The following is a 16922-nucleotide window of genomic DNA, read 5'->3' on the forward strand; positions in this document are numbered from 1 at the left end:
TGTCCCTTAGAAGGTGCTGTGTGGCCTATCTGTGATTTATTTCTTTTGAGGTGAAAAGTTAATATTACAAAAAGATATTTGTAGCAGTCTTAGGTGAAATTATGGGACAAACCATAACATCCTTTGGTGAAGGAAAAGGTTTCAACACAGATTTTTAAGAACCAGAAGTGCCCTGGAAGTAATGTATTCTTCAGGATAACTGCGAAGTTAATGTATATAGTTACAGCACTAATTGTAAATTATCAGTGACCATTTCTGTCAGAAATGTGAGGATTTCCTAATGTCATCAAGCTAGATTATGTAATCAATCCTTAGATAAACAGCTTTGGTATTTCTCAAAATTACAGTCTTTAATAGGTTTTCCAAATGAATGTAATTTAATTTAAAACTTTTTAAACTGATTACTGCTAATCTTGAGACAGTGATCAACTCATAGTCAACTAAGAAATTAAAGGCCCCTTTTTATTAATTGGTAGGCCATTTATTCAGCTTGTAGAGGGTTTGTTGTTGTTGGGGTTTTTTAATCTATACATTAAAACCAGAATATTATCATTTGGGGAAACAGTTAATGTGTATTTATATAGATATTAATAGTTAAGATTGTATTAAAGACACCTGTATAAAACCAGGATTTTCTATTTCATAGAATGGACTTCTATTAAGTCTTTTATTAACATCTGTGAATATGTTATGTAAAAATTTCATGATGCAGGTGCAAAACTACTTATTTAAAAAAAATATCACTGTATGCCAGTAGCAGAGAAATGGTCACACCTTGCTTTTGAACAGCAAAGAGCAGCATGTTGGAACAAGGTTGTGGAAAATTCCCACCCCTCACAATGAAACAAGGTTAGTGTTACTACTGCCAAACCCTTAGGTTATACAACATTATTAGGAAAATAATAAATAATTATTATTTAATTTAGTAACGTTGGTTGTAACATACATGATGTATAGGATTTGACATTAGAATCAATGTTCTTTTTAAGTGGTTTATATATGGAATCAATCACTGAACAACACAAGTAACTACTGAAATCTGTACCCTCCACAATGGTATTTGTTGACCAGTATTGAAAAAAAAAATCCACAGACAAACTAAAAAGACAAATTTTTGCACCTGATTTTACAAGAACCCATCGTTATTAAAGAACAGAAACAAAAATGCATTGACAAGTATTTTCAACAACAAAATCTTCAGACCGTCCAAGCTGAATTCAGATGCTTTGTCAGTCCTTACTTTTTTTTTCTCCTTGTCCTAAAGCCTTTCTACCTGTCTGAGGACCAGCTGCTCAGGACCATCCATTCACGAATGTCTGAAATGTGCCTAGCCTGTAGCATGGTCTGTAAAAAGCTGGTGCTGTTTGTATAAAAAAATGGCCATCTGAGATGGCTGTGACCTCCACTCTGGATTCAGGTGCAGTTGTGACTGTCTGAGGTGTTGGATCACACTTTGGCGCATATATATATATGTATGTATGGGCAGATATGTAGTTAAATGTATGTTTGTTTATTTTTTTGTACATTTTTAGTTATTTCTCTTCTGTCTTTACAGCTCTCTTATTCCCACTTATTCCCTTCTGGTACTACTTCTTTAGTAGTAGTTACTTTATTTTTCACTCACCCTGTTACCCTGTTAGTAGAAAACATTCTTTGTACTTTGTTTCTTATTGCTGCTCCTCACTTCCATTTTCTTATTCTTTCTTAAAACAATGATATTTTACTTAAAACTGTGATTCACAGACTTGAAAAGTATCTCAGTCAAGAAATAAAATCCATTAGTGTTTAGATTAACTCAGAGACTTTGGTGTAAAAATAAAATTTTATAGAAAGTATTTTAATTGTGATTTGTCACACTATGGATTTGATAGAAAATATTCATAGGCAGGATCATGATTAACTTTTATTTTTGTTTAATTATTATAATAGTTATGCTAATAAATCTAGGAGCAGGATCCACTTTACAGAGCCCTACAAGAACTGAAGGTTTGATCTTACAGCCTCATGGATACTGTGGCTTTAATAACACTACTTGTAGCCTTGAAAAACCCTAGGTATATTTCATCTAGCATGCAGTTTATTGCTTTTTCCAATGTAATCTACATGAAGCACAACTGCTAAGTAATTTGATATGGGTCTCTAACAATTTCCTCATTAATTATTTCTACTGAAGGAGTTTGATTCTAGCTGGAAGGAAAGGTCTTCAAAATAACTGGTGCCTTAACTTTTTAAAGTTGCTTTCCTGAGAAATAGGGAATTTTCATTAGAATATCTGCAGTGACCCCAACAGCAAGGAGCTTCTGTGCTCAGACTGGGTAGTTGAATCCTGAAACTGAGGTTTTTCAGGGAAGCTTCTTCACTTCTTTCATTTTTTGAGTATTTTTTAAAGGACCAAAACAATAGGAAACTTACTTCCTTATTAGTTACTGAAACCTCCCTGCCTTCCAGCTATCTTTTTCCTTTTTTCTTTTTTTTTTTTAAGTGTAGACACTCAAAACCTATTCCTTAGCTATTTTTATGACGCAAAATTCTAACTTGTGAAAAATCAACAAACAGCTCACAAATCTGAAAAGATGTGACTTACAACATGAAACAAGTGTTAAATACAGAGAAACCATTAATTTGTAAATTATTATGTTAGTGAAAAAGTAGTAACTGTCATCTGCAATACAACAGTTGGCAGCTTATTTTCTTTTGCCAGTTATTTAGGCTAATAGGGGGTATAGAAAAAGCATTTTAATAGATGTAAAGCATAAGGATAGTTAGTAATGTTGGCATTTAGATGGCAAGAGAGCAAGCTTGCAGCTCTGAGAAATTAGGGCATTTGAGTAAAGCTTGTATTGGTAAAACAGAGACACAAATATTGGTATGTCACACATAAACTCTATATGTAAATGCTACTGCTGGTTTGGACATTTATGTTAACAAGTTTATTATTTTTGGTCCTGTGTAGTAGACACTATACTGTATAACAGACTAATCTTTCTCCTGTCATCCCAGTTCTTCCTTCTTCTTTATTTAATTTGTTCTCCGTTCTTTTTGTGGTAAATACTGTATTTTCTTATGTGCACTGCATGCCTGTAAGGACTGTTTGTCTCCCTGTTCTTGTTTCATTCTTTTGGCTTGGAAAATAGAAAAATCGGACAGGGATTACCAGGGCTTTTTGGAATGTGTTGAGGTGCCTGCTTTTTGCTGGGAACAGCCCCTTTGACGTCTTTATGTAAAGCTAAAGGGAGAATGCTGCCAAAATCTTTGCAATTTTAAAAGCTTGTGAGCAAGAAGTCATGCCCTTCTGATCTATCAGAGAGACTGGGAAGAGGTAGCTACACATCAGAAGTGCAGGACCTAGGCATTGCCTTTTTTTTTTTGAGCTGACTTTCACAGATTATGACTATGAACATAGGTTTGCTATGATGGAAAATAAACACACTTCTTTTCAATTGAGATTATCCCAGTATAAACGCAATATTACAAAAAGAAAAATCAGGATAAGCAGACATGACAACAAATAATAACTTCTTTTTCTGTCCTTGAAAAGCGAAAGGAAGCTAGTAAGGTAAATATGGTCATGTGTTAATTGACAATTCCAAAAGGAAAGAAATAGAGCCATAGGAGTATGTTCACACACATTAAAACAAAATACCACCTTATTGTGCTTGATAAGTCTGAGTACTCAGCTTTTTATAATCCATCTGATGGGCTGTAAAATAAAGCTGACCTTTAGTCTCCTTGCAATTAGGCTAGCACCCACATTTAAGAATACAATAATGTATTAAAAATAGTCAATCTTATTTCATCTCAGTGCGACAAAATCTCTGATACTTTATCTAACAGTTAATTTAGAAGGAATATCTGTTCTCAAGCATAGAGGATAGATTACCAGCCTACTATTTCAGAGTCAGCAATCTATGATCCCACTAAACAGGTACAAATGTAATTTTCTCTCCAGCTGCTCGCAGGCTCAGTCACTTGTCTCTTTTCTTGCAGAACGATTCCTGGGGAAAGCAGTACTCCTATGCACTCTTCAAAGCCATGAGCCATATGCTCTGCATTGGTTACGGAGCCCGCGCCCCCGTCAGCATGTCCGACCTCTGGATAACGATGCTGAGTATGATTGTGGGGGCTACTTGTTATGCCATGTTTGTTGGTCATGCCACTGCCCTCATTCAGTCTCTGGATTCCTCGCGACGGCAATATCAAGAAAAGGTAACTCGTTGTCTCATAAGTTCATAAGTTCTGAAATGGATTAATGGCATGTTTTAACCGTGAAAAGGTGGTATGACTTTACATGAAATAATCTAGTACAGTCTGAATCCTGTGGCCAATGTCATTGAACACAAAGGTGTTCAGAACACTCCATGAGTTCAGTATATTTCTGCAGGAACCTACTTTGCTTAGAGAGCCGCCGGTTCTTGATGTTCGACTTCCTTTAAACTCATCTGTGAAAACTCTATCCCTTGCTTCAGACTCGCTTTGTATCCCTTTGCTACATTCTGTAGGTACTTGGCCTAGGTAGCTTGAACAAGGGCCTTGATCTTGGTAGCTTGGGCATGTCTGTACAATTTCCTGTCATTCCATTGGAGTGCTGTTCAGGGAGCACCCTTGAACATGTCAAAAGAATGGCCTTTAAATGAGGATGGGACCATATCAATTAGTTTATAACTTCCCCAGAGGAGTGCCCAGAAGAGGTCTTCATTTGCTTAGTAACAGTATTGTGTACATGTGAATCCATGGCCTGTAGGGTCCTTGCCAAGGTCAAAAAGAATTGTGGTCAAAGGTAGAAAAGTAGAGAAAGGTTAGTGGAAGAGAGTTCTTTATGAAGCAGGAAGTAAAAGGTTGTTTTATTCTGTGTGAGATTGGAATTAAAAAGACATGAATGGATAAAGAGTGGGAGCTCTCTGGAGTAAGTACTAATTAAAACTGTCAGAGGTGTAATAAAAATCAGAGACAAGTGTGGATGGTGGTATGAAACTGGAAGACACAGCTAGCAATGATGGCATGAGGAAGAAAGAATCAGAACAAGCCACAGCAAGGGATGAAAAGAATATGCAGAATTACTGAGGTGCTTAAAAGATGACAAAATTTGTTATTGTAGTAAATGGGGAACTGGAGAAGCCTTGCCAGGGTAGAGGTCAGCTGAGCAAAGTAATGAAATCAGAGTTCACACCAGCAAATAAGATACACAGCCTGAGCAATAGTATTTGGCATATGTCCATAACAAGGTCCAGAAAGGCAAACTGGGCAGAAATCACAGTATGATGTAACACAAACCTGAGGGAGAAACCTGGCAGAGACTAAATAGCAGAGAGGGTGACTCTGGCATCTGCTGAGGATGAAGAGGAAACACCTGAATTTGCTGGGCAAGAAAGAGGGGGGGAAAAAGTAGGGTGGATTGGGGGATTTTCTTTACAAGGAAGCAAAGAGGGATGAAATGAGAATGTGTGGGTGAAGAAGGCTTTATATTCAGTTTTGTAGAGCTCAAATTGCAACAAGATCATGGGTTCAATATATGAGGCAGAGGAAGAGGTAAGGGATGAGCTGTAAGTTCAGTGACAGAAAAATTAGCTTTTGGCTGACAAAACAGCTGTTCAAAACAAGTTTGCAAGCAAGAAATTTCACATGCTGTATAAAATATAAGTGAGAATGAGAGGTTTAGAAAGAGAGTAGAGATGATCATTAAAACCAAAATCTGAGTTTTGTCAGTGACCGTGTGAAACCCCGTATTCATCTCAGTATAATGTCAAAGGGCTAATTCTGGTAGGTTACATAACCCAGCTGGTTTATTATTCTGTTCTGTGAACAGAAAGGAAAGTGATTTTATCCAAATAGGACCTTTCTAGGAAGCTGTGGGACAGAACCATCATAACAATGGACATGAAGTATTACTGCAGTTCCATTAGAGGTTAGGGTCAACATATATACACACATATACACAGATTTAAGAAATCACAAGAAATGTTACTATTCACCTGAAATCTCATCTTAATCATTATCCTCAGACCTTGCTGGCTGCAGCACTATATCACAATGTTTTGAGCATCAGAAATACAGTACATGGGTAAAGATATCTGTGTATTTTAAACTGTGCTCAGTAAAGCCAGTTCTCATTTGCACTTTCTTTGCAAATTAAAACCCAGCAGCAGTCAAGCAGTATTGTATTTCTCATCTTTTCACATAACGGCAAACAAAACTTTTTGTTTATTAGTTTGTTTGTTCTCTGATTTTATGCACACACTTCATTAAACATTAGCATAGAAATATCGGTCATTTTTCAGTTCCTGCAACTCTCAACACATTCATTTTTCCTTTTTTTTTTACTTCTTACTAGTTTCCTGACTTCTGAGGTAAAAAAATAGCATGACATTGACAATCAGAAATTTAACAAATGAGCCAGAAATAGCATATTTCTACACTTCTGAAAAAATGTTTCTTATTTTCTGGAATCTATTTGTATGCTGGTTATTAAGTGCTAGAGATAAAGGATGTCTTGAATAAAGAATTTTTTTCTACTGGTTTCTGAGACCCTGGACCCTGATAAATATTATCAGCTATAACAACTCTATGGACTTGTTTGTATACTTTTGACCATTGCTTTTTCATAGTTTAATCATATTTTGAAATAAATCTTTGATTATAGCATGAGAATTATAAGCCATTACTATAAATTCCTAATGAGTATTCTTTATTTTTCTTTACTCTGCAAACTAGATAAATGGGTATTTCAAAAACCTGTTTGTGGTACCTATTTTGTCATCATATTTTCTAAAATATTGGCAGATAAAAATCGTTTATATTTCACGTATCTGAGACTTGAGAAAAAGTATATTAATTCCAGCTACGGACTTCAGAGTTTTAATTTACTCCATTATGCCTTTTTGCATAGTTCATTGCTTTCTTTTTCTTCTGAAATTAAAAAATCAGGAGAGTGAGGCTTCTGAAATTTTTTTGGGCTTACGGGCTAGGATCAATTTCTTTTGTTTAGACATATATTTCTAATGTTGTGTATTTATTGGCTCCGTTTTTTTCCTTGTAAGAATTATGTAAAATAATGAAATTAACATGAACTGCTAGGCAACATAGTGGAAGTTAAGAAAGAGCTTGTTATTTGATTCTTCTCTGAATAACATCATAAACGTATCTGTGGAACGCAACTAATGAAAGGAAAGTTCGGGTCTTTCTCCCACTGAAAGCAGCCAGAAATTAAATGCTTGCTGAAATCTCTCTCCTTCAGATCCTTCTAAAGCTCAAGGTATGCAAAACCAGAACAAACATAATTCAAAATGGAAGAACTCAGGAATACAAGAAAGAGACTTCATTATGAAATCATTATGAAAGAGATTTTCAATATGTTAAAAATTATCTAAGAATTTGACCTGTGCCAAGCATTGCATGCTGAGAGAAATCAAAATATGGTAAGGGAGCAAATATTGCTCCAAATGTTTACTCTTATGGGCCAGAAACAAAATGTATCAGATAAAATTAAGAGTGATTATAAGCCATCAAATGTTGGACAGTAAACTTGCACACCGAGAAGTGGTACAAAAAAGAACGTATTGATACATTCTGGTCACTCTGACAAAGTTCAGACTTTTTTCTGCTGAAGTAGTGGAACTGTTCTCACGGAAAAAAATACCTCTCAGATATAGTACATGCATCAGATCCTAGTATCAATTAGTGAAGGGCTAATACCTGACAAAGAAGAGAGATGTCCAAGCCAGGTATACTTGATCCATGTTCTCTTTTCAGTAATAAAGTTTGACAGACGATTCTACCTTACAAAAGGAGTGAATAAATCAACAAATCAATGTCATCTTAGCACTCTCCTTCCTGAATTTGGTGTAAGTAAAAGAGGAATGCAGCAGTAACTAAAAGCAATATTCTAAGTGACACCACCTTTGATGTTTTTAATGTCTAGGAAGTCAGCACATCTCAAATATTTTTGCCTTTACAAAGACAACATTTATTTGAAAGAACCAGAAGTACATGTGCTGAACTTGTTAATAGTCTAGTGTGAAGGCAAAATGAACAGTCACTGACAAGGAGGTGAAGATCATTAGTTAAATATTTCTTCCTTCAGATGTTGGCAGTTCCTAATAGGGAGATGTTTGCCTAATGCTGTGAATGTCACTGAATTGTCATGATTGAAGAGATTACATTTTTATAAGAGTTAATATTTTTTCAGTTACATCCTGTCATGGGCATAAAATATCCAGGAACAACACGGTAATAGAGGCAAGATTTGTAGTAGCATACAGATTGTCTTATAGCATAAAATTGTTAAATTGGTTTGATAAAATACCAGGTATTATCTGGGGAGGGTTATTATTTAATTTTATTTAGTGATCCATTTTCCTTAAGCTATCCTTTTGTATATTTTGCTTTTTCTCTAATAGAACTCAAACTACACAAGGTCTCGAAAACAGAAAAAGAATCAGACCAGTTTTGCCAATTGCAAGTAGTATAAGAGACATTAAAAAATATTTAATTCAACTTTATACATAGAGGAAATGGAAAAAAATTACAACTGTCTCAAATATCCCAAAGGACATCTCCTTCTAACCCCATATTTTGCTTTTATTTTATCTCTTAATTTATGGTCTTTTAGCACCTCTTCAGTTAAATCAGTCTAGTTTAAAAGAAGAAATGGACCTAAATGTACTTTTTTACAGAGAAAAAGCAGTAATTGTATATAAAGTTAATTTAAAAGCAATCAGTAAATTTTAAGTAGTAAGCAACTACTTCACAATTATGTGATATTGTGCATTTTTATATAGGCAGCATTGGGATTTGAAGCTCAGATTGCCCATTTTTCATTTCTTAAGTATCAGAAGAAACATTTTAAAAAGAGTAACAGAATGAGGGCAGCAGGGCAGCTTTTGTTTTTGCAGCATGAGGCCTTGCCCCAGCTTTTCAAGTCTGTCCTTCACAGCTCCAGTTTGGTTATCTTGGTTGTCCATGTAGTCTGTGGGCAGATACTCGATATGCATTGCAAGAGGCAGCAATGCCGTGGAGTGCCTTGGGGGAACCGTGGATGGAGCGTGTTCCCACTTCCCTTCCCCTCCAGGAGGCTGTGGTGTGTACTCGACCACCTTGGGCAGTGACATACCTGAGGTCCTCCCTTCTGAAACTGGGTGCCGCCTCTTTGAGCTTCTTTCTCTGAGCAGTTGTTTTAGGGTGCAGTGGAGGGCTCTGCCATGGAGTAGATCAAGACTTGGTAGCCACTCACTCAGCCAGAGGTGCCTCTGCATTTTCTTAAAGAGGAATGGGAGACAGCACTTCCATGTTTTCTTAAGTTTCAAACCTTTGGTGGTTAAACTGAAAGTGGAAAAAGGCAGATACCAAATTCTTGGTGTGTTCATTAATGCTACTTCAGTTCTTAGGAAATGTTTCTGGAAAATTTTAGATATTTGTAACTATGTCATCTGTAAGTATCAGGGATTTTTGTATTTCCACAGGAGTCTAGGAAATGGCAGTTCTGTTTATGATGAACATTCATAGGAAAGGAAGAGCTATGGCAAACTCAAGACCACATCATTATTTAACTAGGCTTACAGCAGCTTTTGGTATACATACATTATTAAACTAAACACAAGTATCCATATACATGTAAATATTCATTTGTCAGCTTGCCCTTGCCAGACTCAAATCAGATGAAATAGAGTGAAACAGGTAAGGAAGTTTCCATTGCCTACATACTACATGCCATTCATAAAAATCTTTGAAAATGTAGTTGTATGGCTTTTTTTTTTTTTTCTTAAATTGAACAGATGTTCAAAATAGAAATTTCAGACACACAGCTGAACTTGCCATAGTGGAGTTTTAGAATGTTATTCCTGGATCTGGTCTGATCTGAGCAGCAAGTATTCATTAAGTACTGATTTCTAAGTTCAGTAGTTTTTTATGGTTTTCTGTTTTTAAAAACAGAAGTCATGCTTTTCTGGTGCTGATAGTAGTTTTTAGAAAGTCTGACAATACTCTTACACAAAAATTTTGTGTGACTCTTAACTTAAAAATAGTCTATTTTCATTTATAAAGCCTAATTTTAGCAATAGGCCATGTCATGTTGAGACTGCTGGAGAAGGTGAGCCACTTGGAAGATAAATCTTGCTTTTTCTACACAGCAGTGCTACAGTATACTTGCCACCCCAAAGGAATTATTTATTTTGGAAAATGAGGGGTGGTTTACTTTATCCTGGAGTTTTATCTACTTGGGAAAAAAAAAACAAAACAGGAAAATACAGCAAAACCTTTTCACTGACTATCAGCCTTTAGTTTTTCAGGTTTTTAGAAAATTCTCATCAGCTTCCACAGATGTATGTCCTATTTAGCTTTGCCATAGTGCAGTATTTTAAATAGTTAGCAATTTTTGAAGGGTTTTATGATTGATCAAGTACAAGACTCGCTAACAGTTTTGAACAATGTGAGAACCTCAGGACTAAGTATTGATTTTATCAAAAGCCATATATATAATCATCACAGTATTGTGAATGAGAAAATTCATTATTCCCTAAATATTTAGGCATGATTGAGAGTCATTGCATACCACAGTATTTGTGGATGGTTTCTGGTAGTTACAATTCCTGAGTTTGTGATTTTATTTGGAAGCCCAGGGTGCCTTATAGTTAGAAAAGGGTGTGTTAGTCTTGCCTTTTGGATTATTTCTGAATCATCTTATGCTGTTTCGGCATACATCAGGTTACAGCCTCCTAAATGGATAGATGTAGTATTTCTGGCTTCTGTGAGTCTTATTGGTCCTTGCAGAAAGCACTGAGATTTATTAGAATAAAGCAAGCTATTAAAAGATACTTGGTATCGCTGAACAGCAAAACATTCTGAAAGCGAAAAACAGCTGCAGCTCAGAAAAAACTTCTCAGATACTTCCTTTCAGAGGATGCATCCTGTTATTTGGTAGAACATGCACATAATTGAACTTGTAGGTACATTAGTTCTTTTATTTATATGCATCTTTTAACTTGATGCATAATTAAGGCCATCATGAAATCAACCCACTGACATATAAGTGAATATGTAAATTCTCTGCCATGAGTACCAGTGTGGGCTGTGCAGACAGAAGCTTATTCATTGAACATGAAAATATTCATTGTGTCATGATAGGGCCTTCACTGCCATCACTTGCTTTCTCTTTCTCATCTTTATCAGTTTTTGTTTATAATGATTACCTGGATTTTTGCTGCACATACTTGTGATGTTGACATTGATCTTCACAATTTTTGAAATGGGAAAGAATGATAGATAGTATTGCAAAAAGTAAGGACAAAAATTATTTTCCCTCTCCCAATCAAAAAGTTAAAGTTACCTTTAATGCAACAGTAAAAAAATAAACATGTCTTTTTCTTTACAAGTTGAACTGAATATTATGTTTAGTTTGACAGTAAGGCGTTGGAGAGAAATGTAAATCAGTCAGAACATTCTTACTAGGCTGCTCTCCTCTTTTGTCCTGATACTTCGTTATTGTGTTTCGGCTTCTCATTACGGCCAGTCTTGCTGGGGTGATCGGGTTGGTTTTTTTTTTGCCTTTCATGTCTCAAAAGGTGATTGGTTCCTCCCGGTAGCAGGTACTGTGCCAGCCAAGTGCTCTCCTCCCGGCTGCATCATACCTGTGCCAAACTGTAATAGACTCCCACTGCTTCTAAAATGACAGATGGGCCTGTCTTTGATTTATTGCTGTGTTGTGGGTAATTTACTTATAAAGTGTTCTGCTGTCTTGCATTATGGATTAGGTTTCTAGCAGTTTTCTGTATGAAACTGCAGAGCAAGCTCATTACAATTTCAACCATGTTCATGATGACTATATAAAATTAGCGATGAAGGCATGAAGTTATTCCAGAGTCAGATTTTACACACAATCTGCTTTCTTTCCACAGTAATTACCATAGGTTCCCACATTAAATAGATTAAAAGAAAAGAAGAGAGAGAAACAAAAAACAAGGAGCTAAGTTTTTGGTTTCGAACTTTTTGTTCAAATACAGCACAAGCTAAAAATTTAGCAAGAGAAAACTTTCTAATTCACACCAGATAGGTATAGCAGGTAGCAATTATCCGAGTTGCAGTAGAATTACTGTGCTTATGTCCTGTAGATGGGTAGAAGGAAATAGCAGTCAATATTATCTAATATAATAATAGGAGTGAAAAAATAATCCTTGCTGTGAAAGATTAGGGTTTTTTTTTCCCTTTACCTTGCTAAGAGAGGAAGGGAATAAGGAAGCATTGATTATTTTTATATTGACTTTTAAATCATAATTCTTTCCCAACCTCATCCTTTTTCTCAATATTCAAGTAATTAAAGCATGTCTACTTTGAGAACATAACAATTTGTATAACTAAGACATGCAATATTTATAAATGCTTTGGAGTGCAGAGGATAGCGGAATGACCAAAATATTTTCTGTGCAAATTAATGTTTTAAAAACCCCTTTCTATTGTTTTAATTAAGTTTAGTCCAAGTGTTTACTTACCTTGAAAAAATATTGTAACACTGATTCAATAAACCTTTATTAGAAAAGAGAAGCAGTAATAAATATAGAAGTAGAATGCTTTTGTCTCCATTTGTTTTCATAAAATACACTAGACGTACCTTTTACATCTTCTGCTACCAAAGGAAATGAAAAGGAACAAAACCTTCAGAAAACACTTTTCTAAACACTAGTTACTAAATCATGATAAAAGGACTTTTTAAATAAAAATTCACACTGCTAACGCACAGTTTGGGGTTAGGAAAATGTAATTTTCAGTTAAGTATCTATACAATCTCCTTCTAGACAGAATATTTTTTTGTCAGATGCCTTTTATTATGGGCAGCACTGGATTCCTGCATATATTCAGGCAGAGCTTCACTTCAGAATTTGATGTATATGTAAAAGTAATTTTATAAAGTTTTGAGGAAAACACTGAGCATTTTTTTAAATGAGAAGTGAAGTCTTTGGGTGTTTCTCATTAGACAAAGGAAGGAGCTGGTAGCTAGAATTTATGGAGTTAATTCCCCTATACAGGATACCTCCCTATCCTTTTTAAATTTTCAACATTGTTTTAGGCATTGGCCTTTGTTTCCCCTGATTTTGTAGGAAGTGTAGGTAAGAGAGAGGACTGGGTGATCACCTGGCTGAAGAGTCCATCTCTCTTTGTTGCTGCTTTACTCCTGCACAGCATTAGATGTTCAGCCCGTGTTTGGGCATCATCAGGCAGCATCAGAAGATGGACATGGCCTCACCTCAGCCAGGAGTACCACTGACACCAGAGGCAACCCAAAAGGCTAACTTGGGAAAATTGAGGCAGAGAGCCCCAAAAGATGAGTGGGCAGTGTTACAGAGGTAGTGGAAAGGCATCTTTGGCTTTGTCCTATGGTATGCCTGCAAGGAAGAAACCAGTTTGAAATGGGAGGAGCCAAAGAATATGTGGGGAAGTGAAGAAGGAAACAGGGAAACAGGGCCTGCACCAGGGGGTAGAGGATACTGACTTGCTTTAGGGAAGAACTGTGATCGACAGAGGCACTCGTAATGAGAAATGTGTTGATGGCTAAGCAAGAACCTTGCAGTACATGACGTTATGTGAAAGAAATTAGAAAATCATTTGATATACACTCTGAATTTTTGGCAAAGAGGTAGAGATGAGCCTTCTATTTCCACCTGCATATCCCCTCACTTGGAACAGCAGCATCTCTGGTGGACAGTGCAAATAAAATAATAGGAGAGAACTGAAGTGAGGATGATCAATGGAATGATTACCTGGATTACTATATCACATTACCCAGTTTAGCCAGGTGCAAGGTTTTGGGTTGCATGGGCAGAGACAAGACAGCATCTGATAATCTGTGCTCCATCAGGTGCACCTGTAAGGCAGGCAACAGTATTTACTCTTCAAGCAGTGTTTCAGAAAAAAAATCTGAAAGGAAGTAAATGGACTAGTATAAAAAGGAAAAAGAAATTTAAAACTCTAATGAACTGTATTGGTTGACTGATTTTAAAACAAAGCTGTAACAGTCAGAGAGTAACTCTGAATGAAAAGTAACAGCACAATAAAACCAACAGTATATATAACTCAGTAAATGAAAAGATACTTTTTTATTGCTGAAAGATGGTGATTTAGATTTGTTTGCAAAATATTTAAGAAACAGGCTCTTGCTCTGCTAAAGTTCATGATTTATGTAAGGTAGTAGACAAAAGTATAACCTTGTAAAATAGTGCCAAATCCGGAAAGTATTTGGGAAAGACATAAACCTTAACTCTCCCTTGTTTTTACCTCAGCTTAATTTTCTTTCATAGTTTCTCAGTCTACCAAAACTGCCCCCAATCCCCATGTCTCTTTCTAAGGCAGTCTCTGCATCTGGCAGAGACCATTCGTCCTCTTTTTCCTCAAAACCCTCCACAAAAACAGTTGGTTTTGTGGGGTTTAGAGAAGGCAGGACACTCATCTAAACCTTGCACCAGGCTTCCTATGGCAGGAAAAGAAAGCTTTCATTTTCCAAACAATTCAGTATCACTTAACGTCAAGAAAGTTAGAGCTTCCTGGGGAGGGTGCAGTGATGTAATTACATAGAATAATGTGAAAAAGCAGAAAAAAGGGGGAAAAAGAAGTGAATAATGAAAGCACTGTACTGTGGCATATCCATTAATATTAGGTATAAGCCCCACTGAATGTGGCTTTTAAATCTGCAGTACAGTTCTGAGCAGAGAAGGGATCAATCAGGCAGGCTGAGAAAATGAGCTGTCTCTGTCTTCAGCAGCTGAAGGTGATTCCTCAGTGTTGTTGGCTTGGATTCCTGTAACACACCAGGGCTAAAGGCAGAAAATTCCTCCGAACAAAGTTTAACATTCTAACTTACATTATATGCTATTTCTAACATACAATTCCTGGGTGGCAGAGAGCGTTTCTGTTCTAGCCATCAATTTTTTGTGTGAAAAACAGAAGGAAGTGCCAGGTTATACTTGAAGTGGTTGCTGCTTTAGCCCTTAAAATTGTTAGGTTACCACCTAATCATTAGGTAGTTATTATTTATAGTGAGGTTCTTACGTAACACTGAAGTTTTAGTGGAAGCAATATTCTGTTTCTGTAGTTCTCAGGAATTAGCATCGTAGAGTCCTTGTGCTGTAGCTGACTATGACTACTCAAAATTTCACTGTCTGTACAGCTTCAAAATATATTGATTTATTGGGAAGACATTCTGAATTCTTCCAGCTCTTTTTCAGATTCAGTTTAAAAACAAAATACAAACGAAAAGGCTGTTCTTGCCTCAGCACCTTGTTACCTATTTTTCACATAGCCCCGGTGTGGCTTTCTTTATAGGGGGTGCACTGCTGTTCTCTTTGCAAGGTTTCCCTACAACTTCATGGCCATTGCACAATACCTTGTGGTGTAGACCAAATATCTCTGGAAGACTGAAAATGGGCCTGGTGATCTTTTATTTATCTATTGCATGCTTTTAAAAAGAAAAGAAAAGAAAAAAAGAAAAGAAAAGAAAAGAAAAGAAAAGAAAAGAAAAGAAAAGAAAAGAAAAGAAAAAAGAAAAGAAAAGAAAAGAAAAGAAAAGAGAAGAAAAAAGAAAATAAGGCCTTGTATAAAAACTTTTTTTTTTTTTTTAATAAAACCAAGCATTTTGCATTGCCTACCAGGAAGGTCCCTCCTTGGCAGGGTTATGCAGGTGCCTTCTCAGCTTCAGCAGGGGTCCTGCACTGCAGCCTTTCCATGAGACACCGTTGTCAGTGCTGGTAATGGTGTTTAGGGTACTAGTTCAGAATAGAAATGAATTATCAATTGGGCAATCAATTAACAATATCCATGTCAGACTTTCATACTCACAGCCAGTGGCAAATTGCTTCTCTTGCCCTGGAAATAAATTACCCTTTATTCAACTCTAAAACTAAGGTAAATTTTGCTAAAATTTAAGATGCTGAGCAGAGTGCTCCCAAAATACTTAAGAAAGGAAGAAATAAATATGCACTTTATATATATATATATTTTCATTCCTTTAAGTGAAAGAAAATATGAGGAATCCTTAGGTCTTTAGAATTGTTTGTAGAATTGTTTAAGAACCCTTTGTTAGCCTTTTACTTCTTTCACTGTTTTTCCATAGCATCTTAGAGGTGTTTTGCCCACTTCTTCAAAGCTCTCTCTATTTCTCCTTCTTGTTTTGAAAGAAGGAGAAAAAGAAAATAGAGGTATTATTTCACAGAAGTTCCGTTATTTTTCTTTAACAGTTACAGCTCTGTGGCTTCACTTTTGAATGAACCCAGCAATACTGAATAAAAGACTTTCCCTGATGTTTCTGCAGAAATGATCAGCACAGAAATACAGTATCAACATTAATTTGAGAGTTAAATATCCACAGAGATGTGGGAAGTCATCCACTACTACTAAGAACTTTCTGCATTGTTTTGGAGAAAAAAAATATGACCTTTTATGTAAGATTTGATGTTGCATGGTCAATGCATTAAACTACATCTTCAGAACTATTACAGGAATCATTAGTCTATTTGTTTGAAGAAAGCTATAAATTTCCCTGAAACTTGTTCTTTGCAGAATGTTTCATTGGCTTTTCCACCCTGGTAGAGTCTGTAGTTCTCATATATATCTCATTTTTATTCTAATTAAAAAATTGTCTTTAAGTCATTAAAAATTAAAGGAGTTTTTTCCTGTACCTAGTGAATAAGTTCCATAATTCTGGAATATAAGAGAGTAAATCCTGTTGCTCACAGTCGTTTCCCTGGAACAGTCAGGTCTATAATGATGCTCTTCAGAAGAGTACAGAAGTTTGCTTGGAGTATTACTTTCCTGCCATGGCTGTTGTTTGTCAGAGAAGCCTTCAGATGCCAAAGATTTATTTCTCTAACAATGTCTCTGAAGTGTGTATTCTCCAAGACTAGAAAAAAGTAAGGCAAAAAAAGGAAGATTATGAATAGTTTAGAAGA

General features: G+C 35.9%; 1 protein-coding gene across 1 annotated transcript in view; it reads left to right on the forward strand.

The window, feature by feature from the left end:
• The window catches only part of HCN1 (hyperpolarization activated cyclic nucleotide gated potassium channel 1), a 207587-nt gene that overhangs the window by 132768 nt on the left and 57897 nt on the right, over positions 1–16922 (forward strand). The window contains exon 4 of the mRNA XM_048291595.1: positions 3988–4206. Coding sequence (XP_048147552.1) covers positions 3988–4206 — 219 coding nt within the window. The remainder of the gene's footprint in view (positions 1–3987; positions 4207–16922) is intronic.

This window comes from Corvus hawaiiensis, chromosome Z, assembly GCF_020740725.1.
Source record: "Corvus hawaiiensis isolate bCorHaw1 chromosome Z, bCorHaw1.pri.cur, whole genome shotgun sequence".
Lineage (NCBI taxonomy): Eukaryota > Metazoa > Chordata > Aves > Passeriformes > Corvidae > Corvus > Corvus hawaiiensis.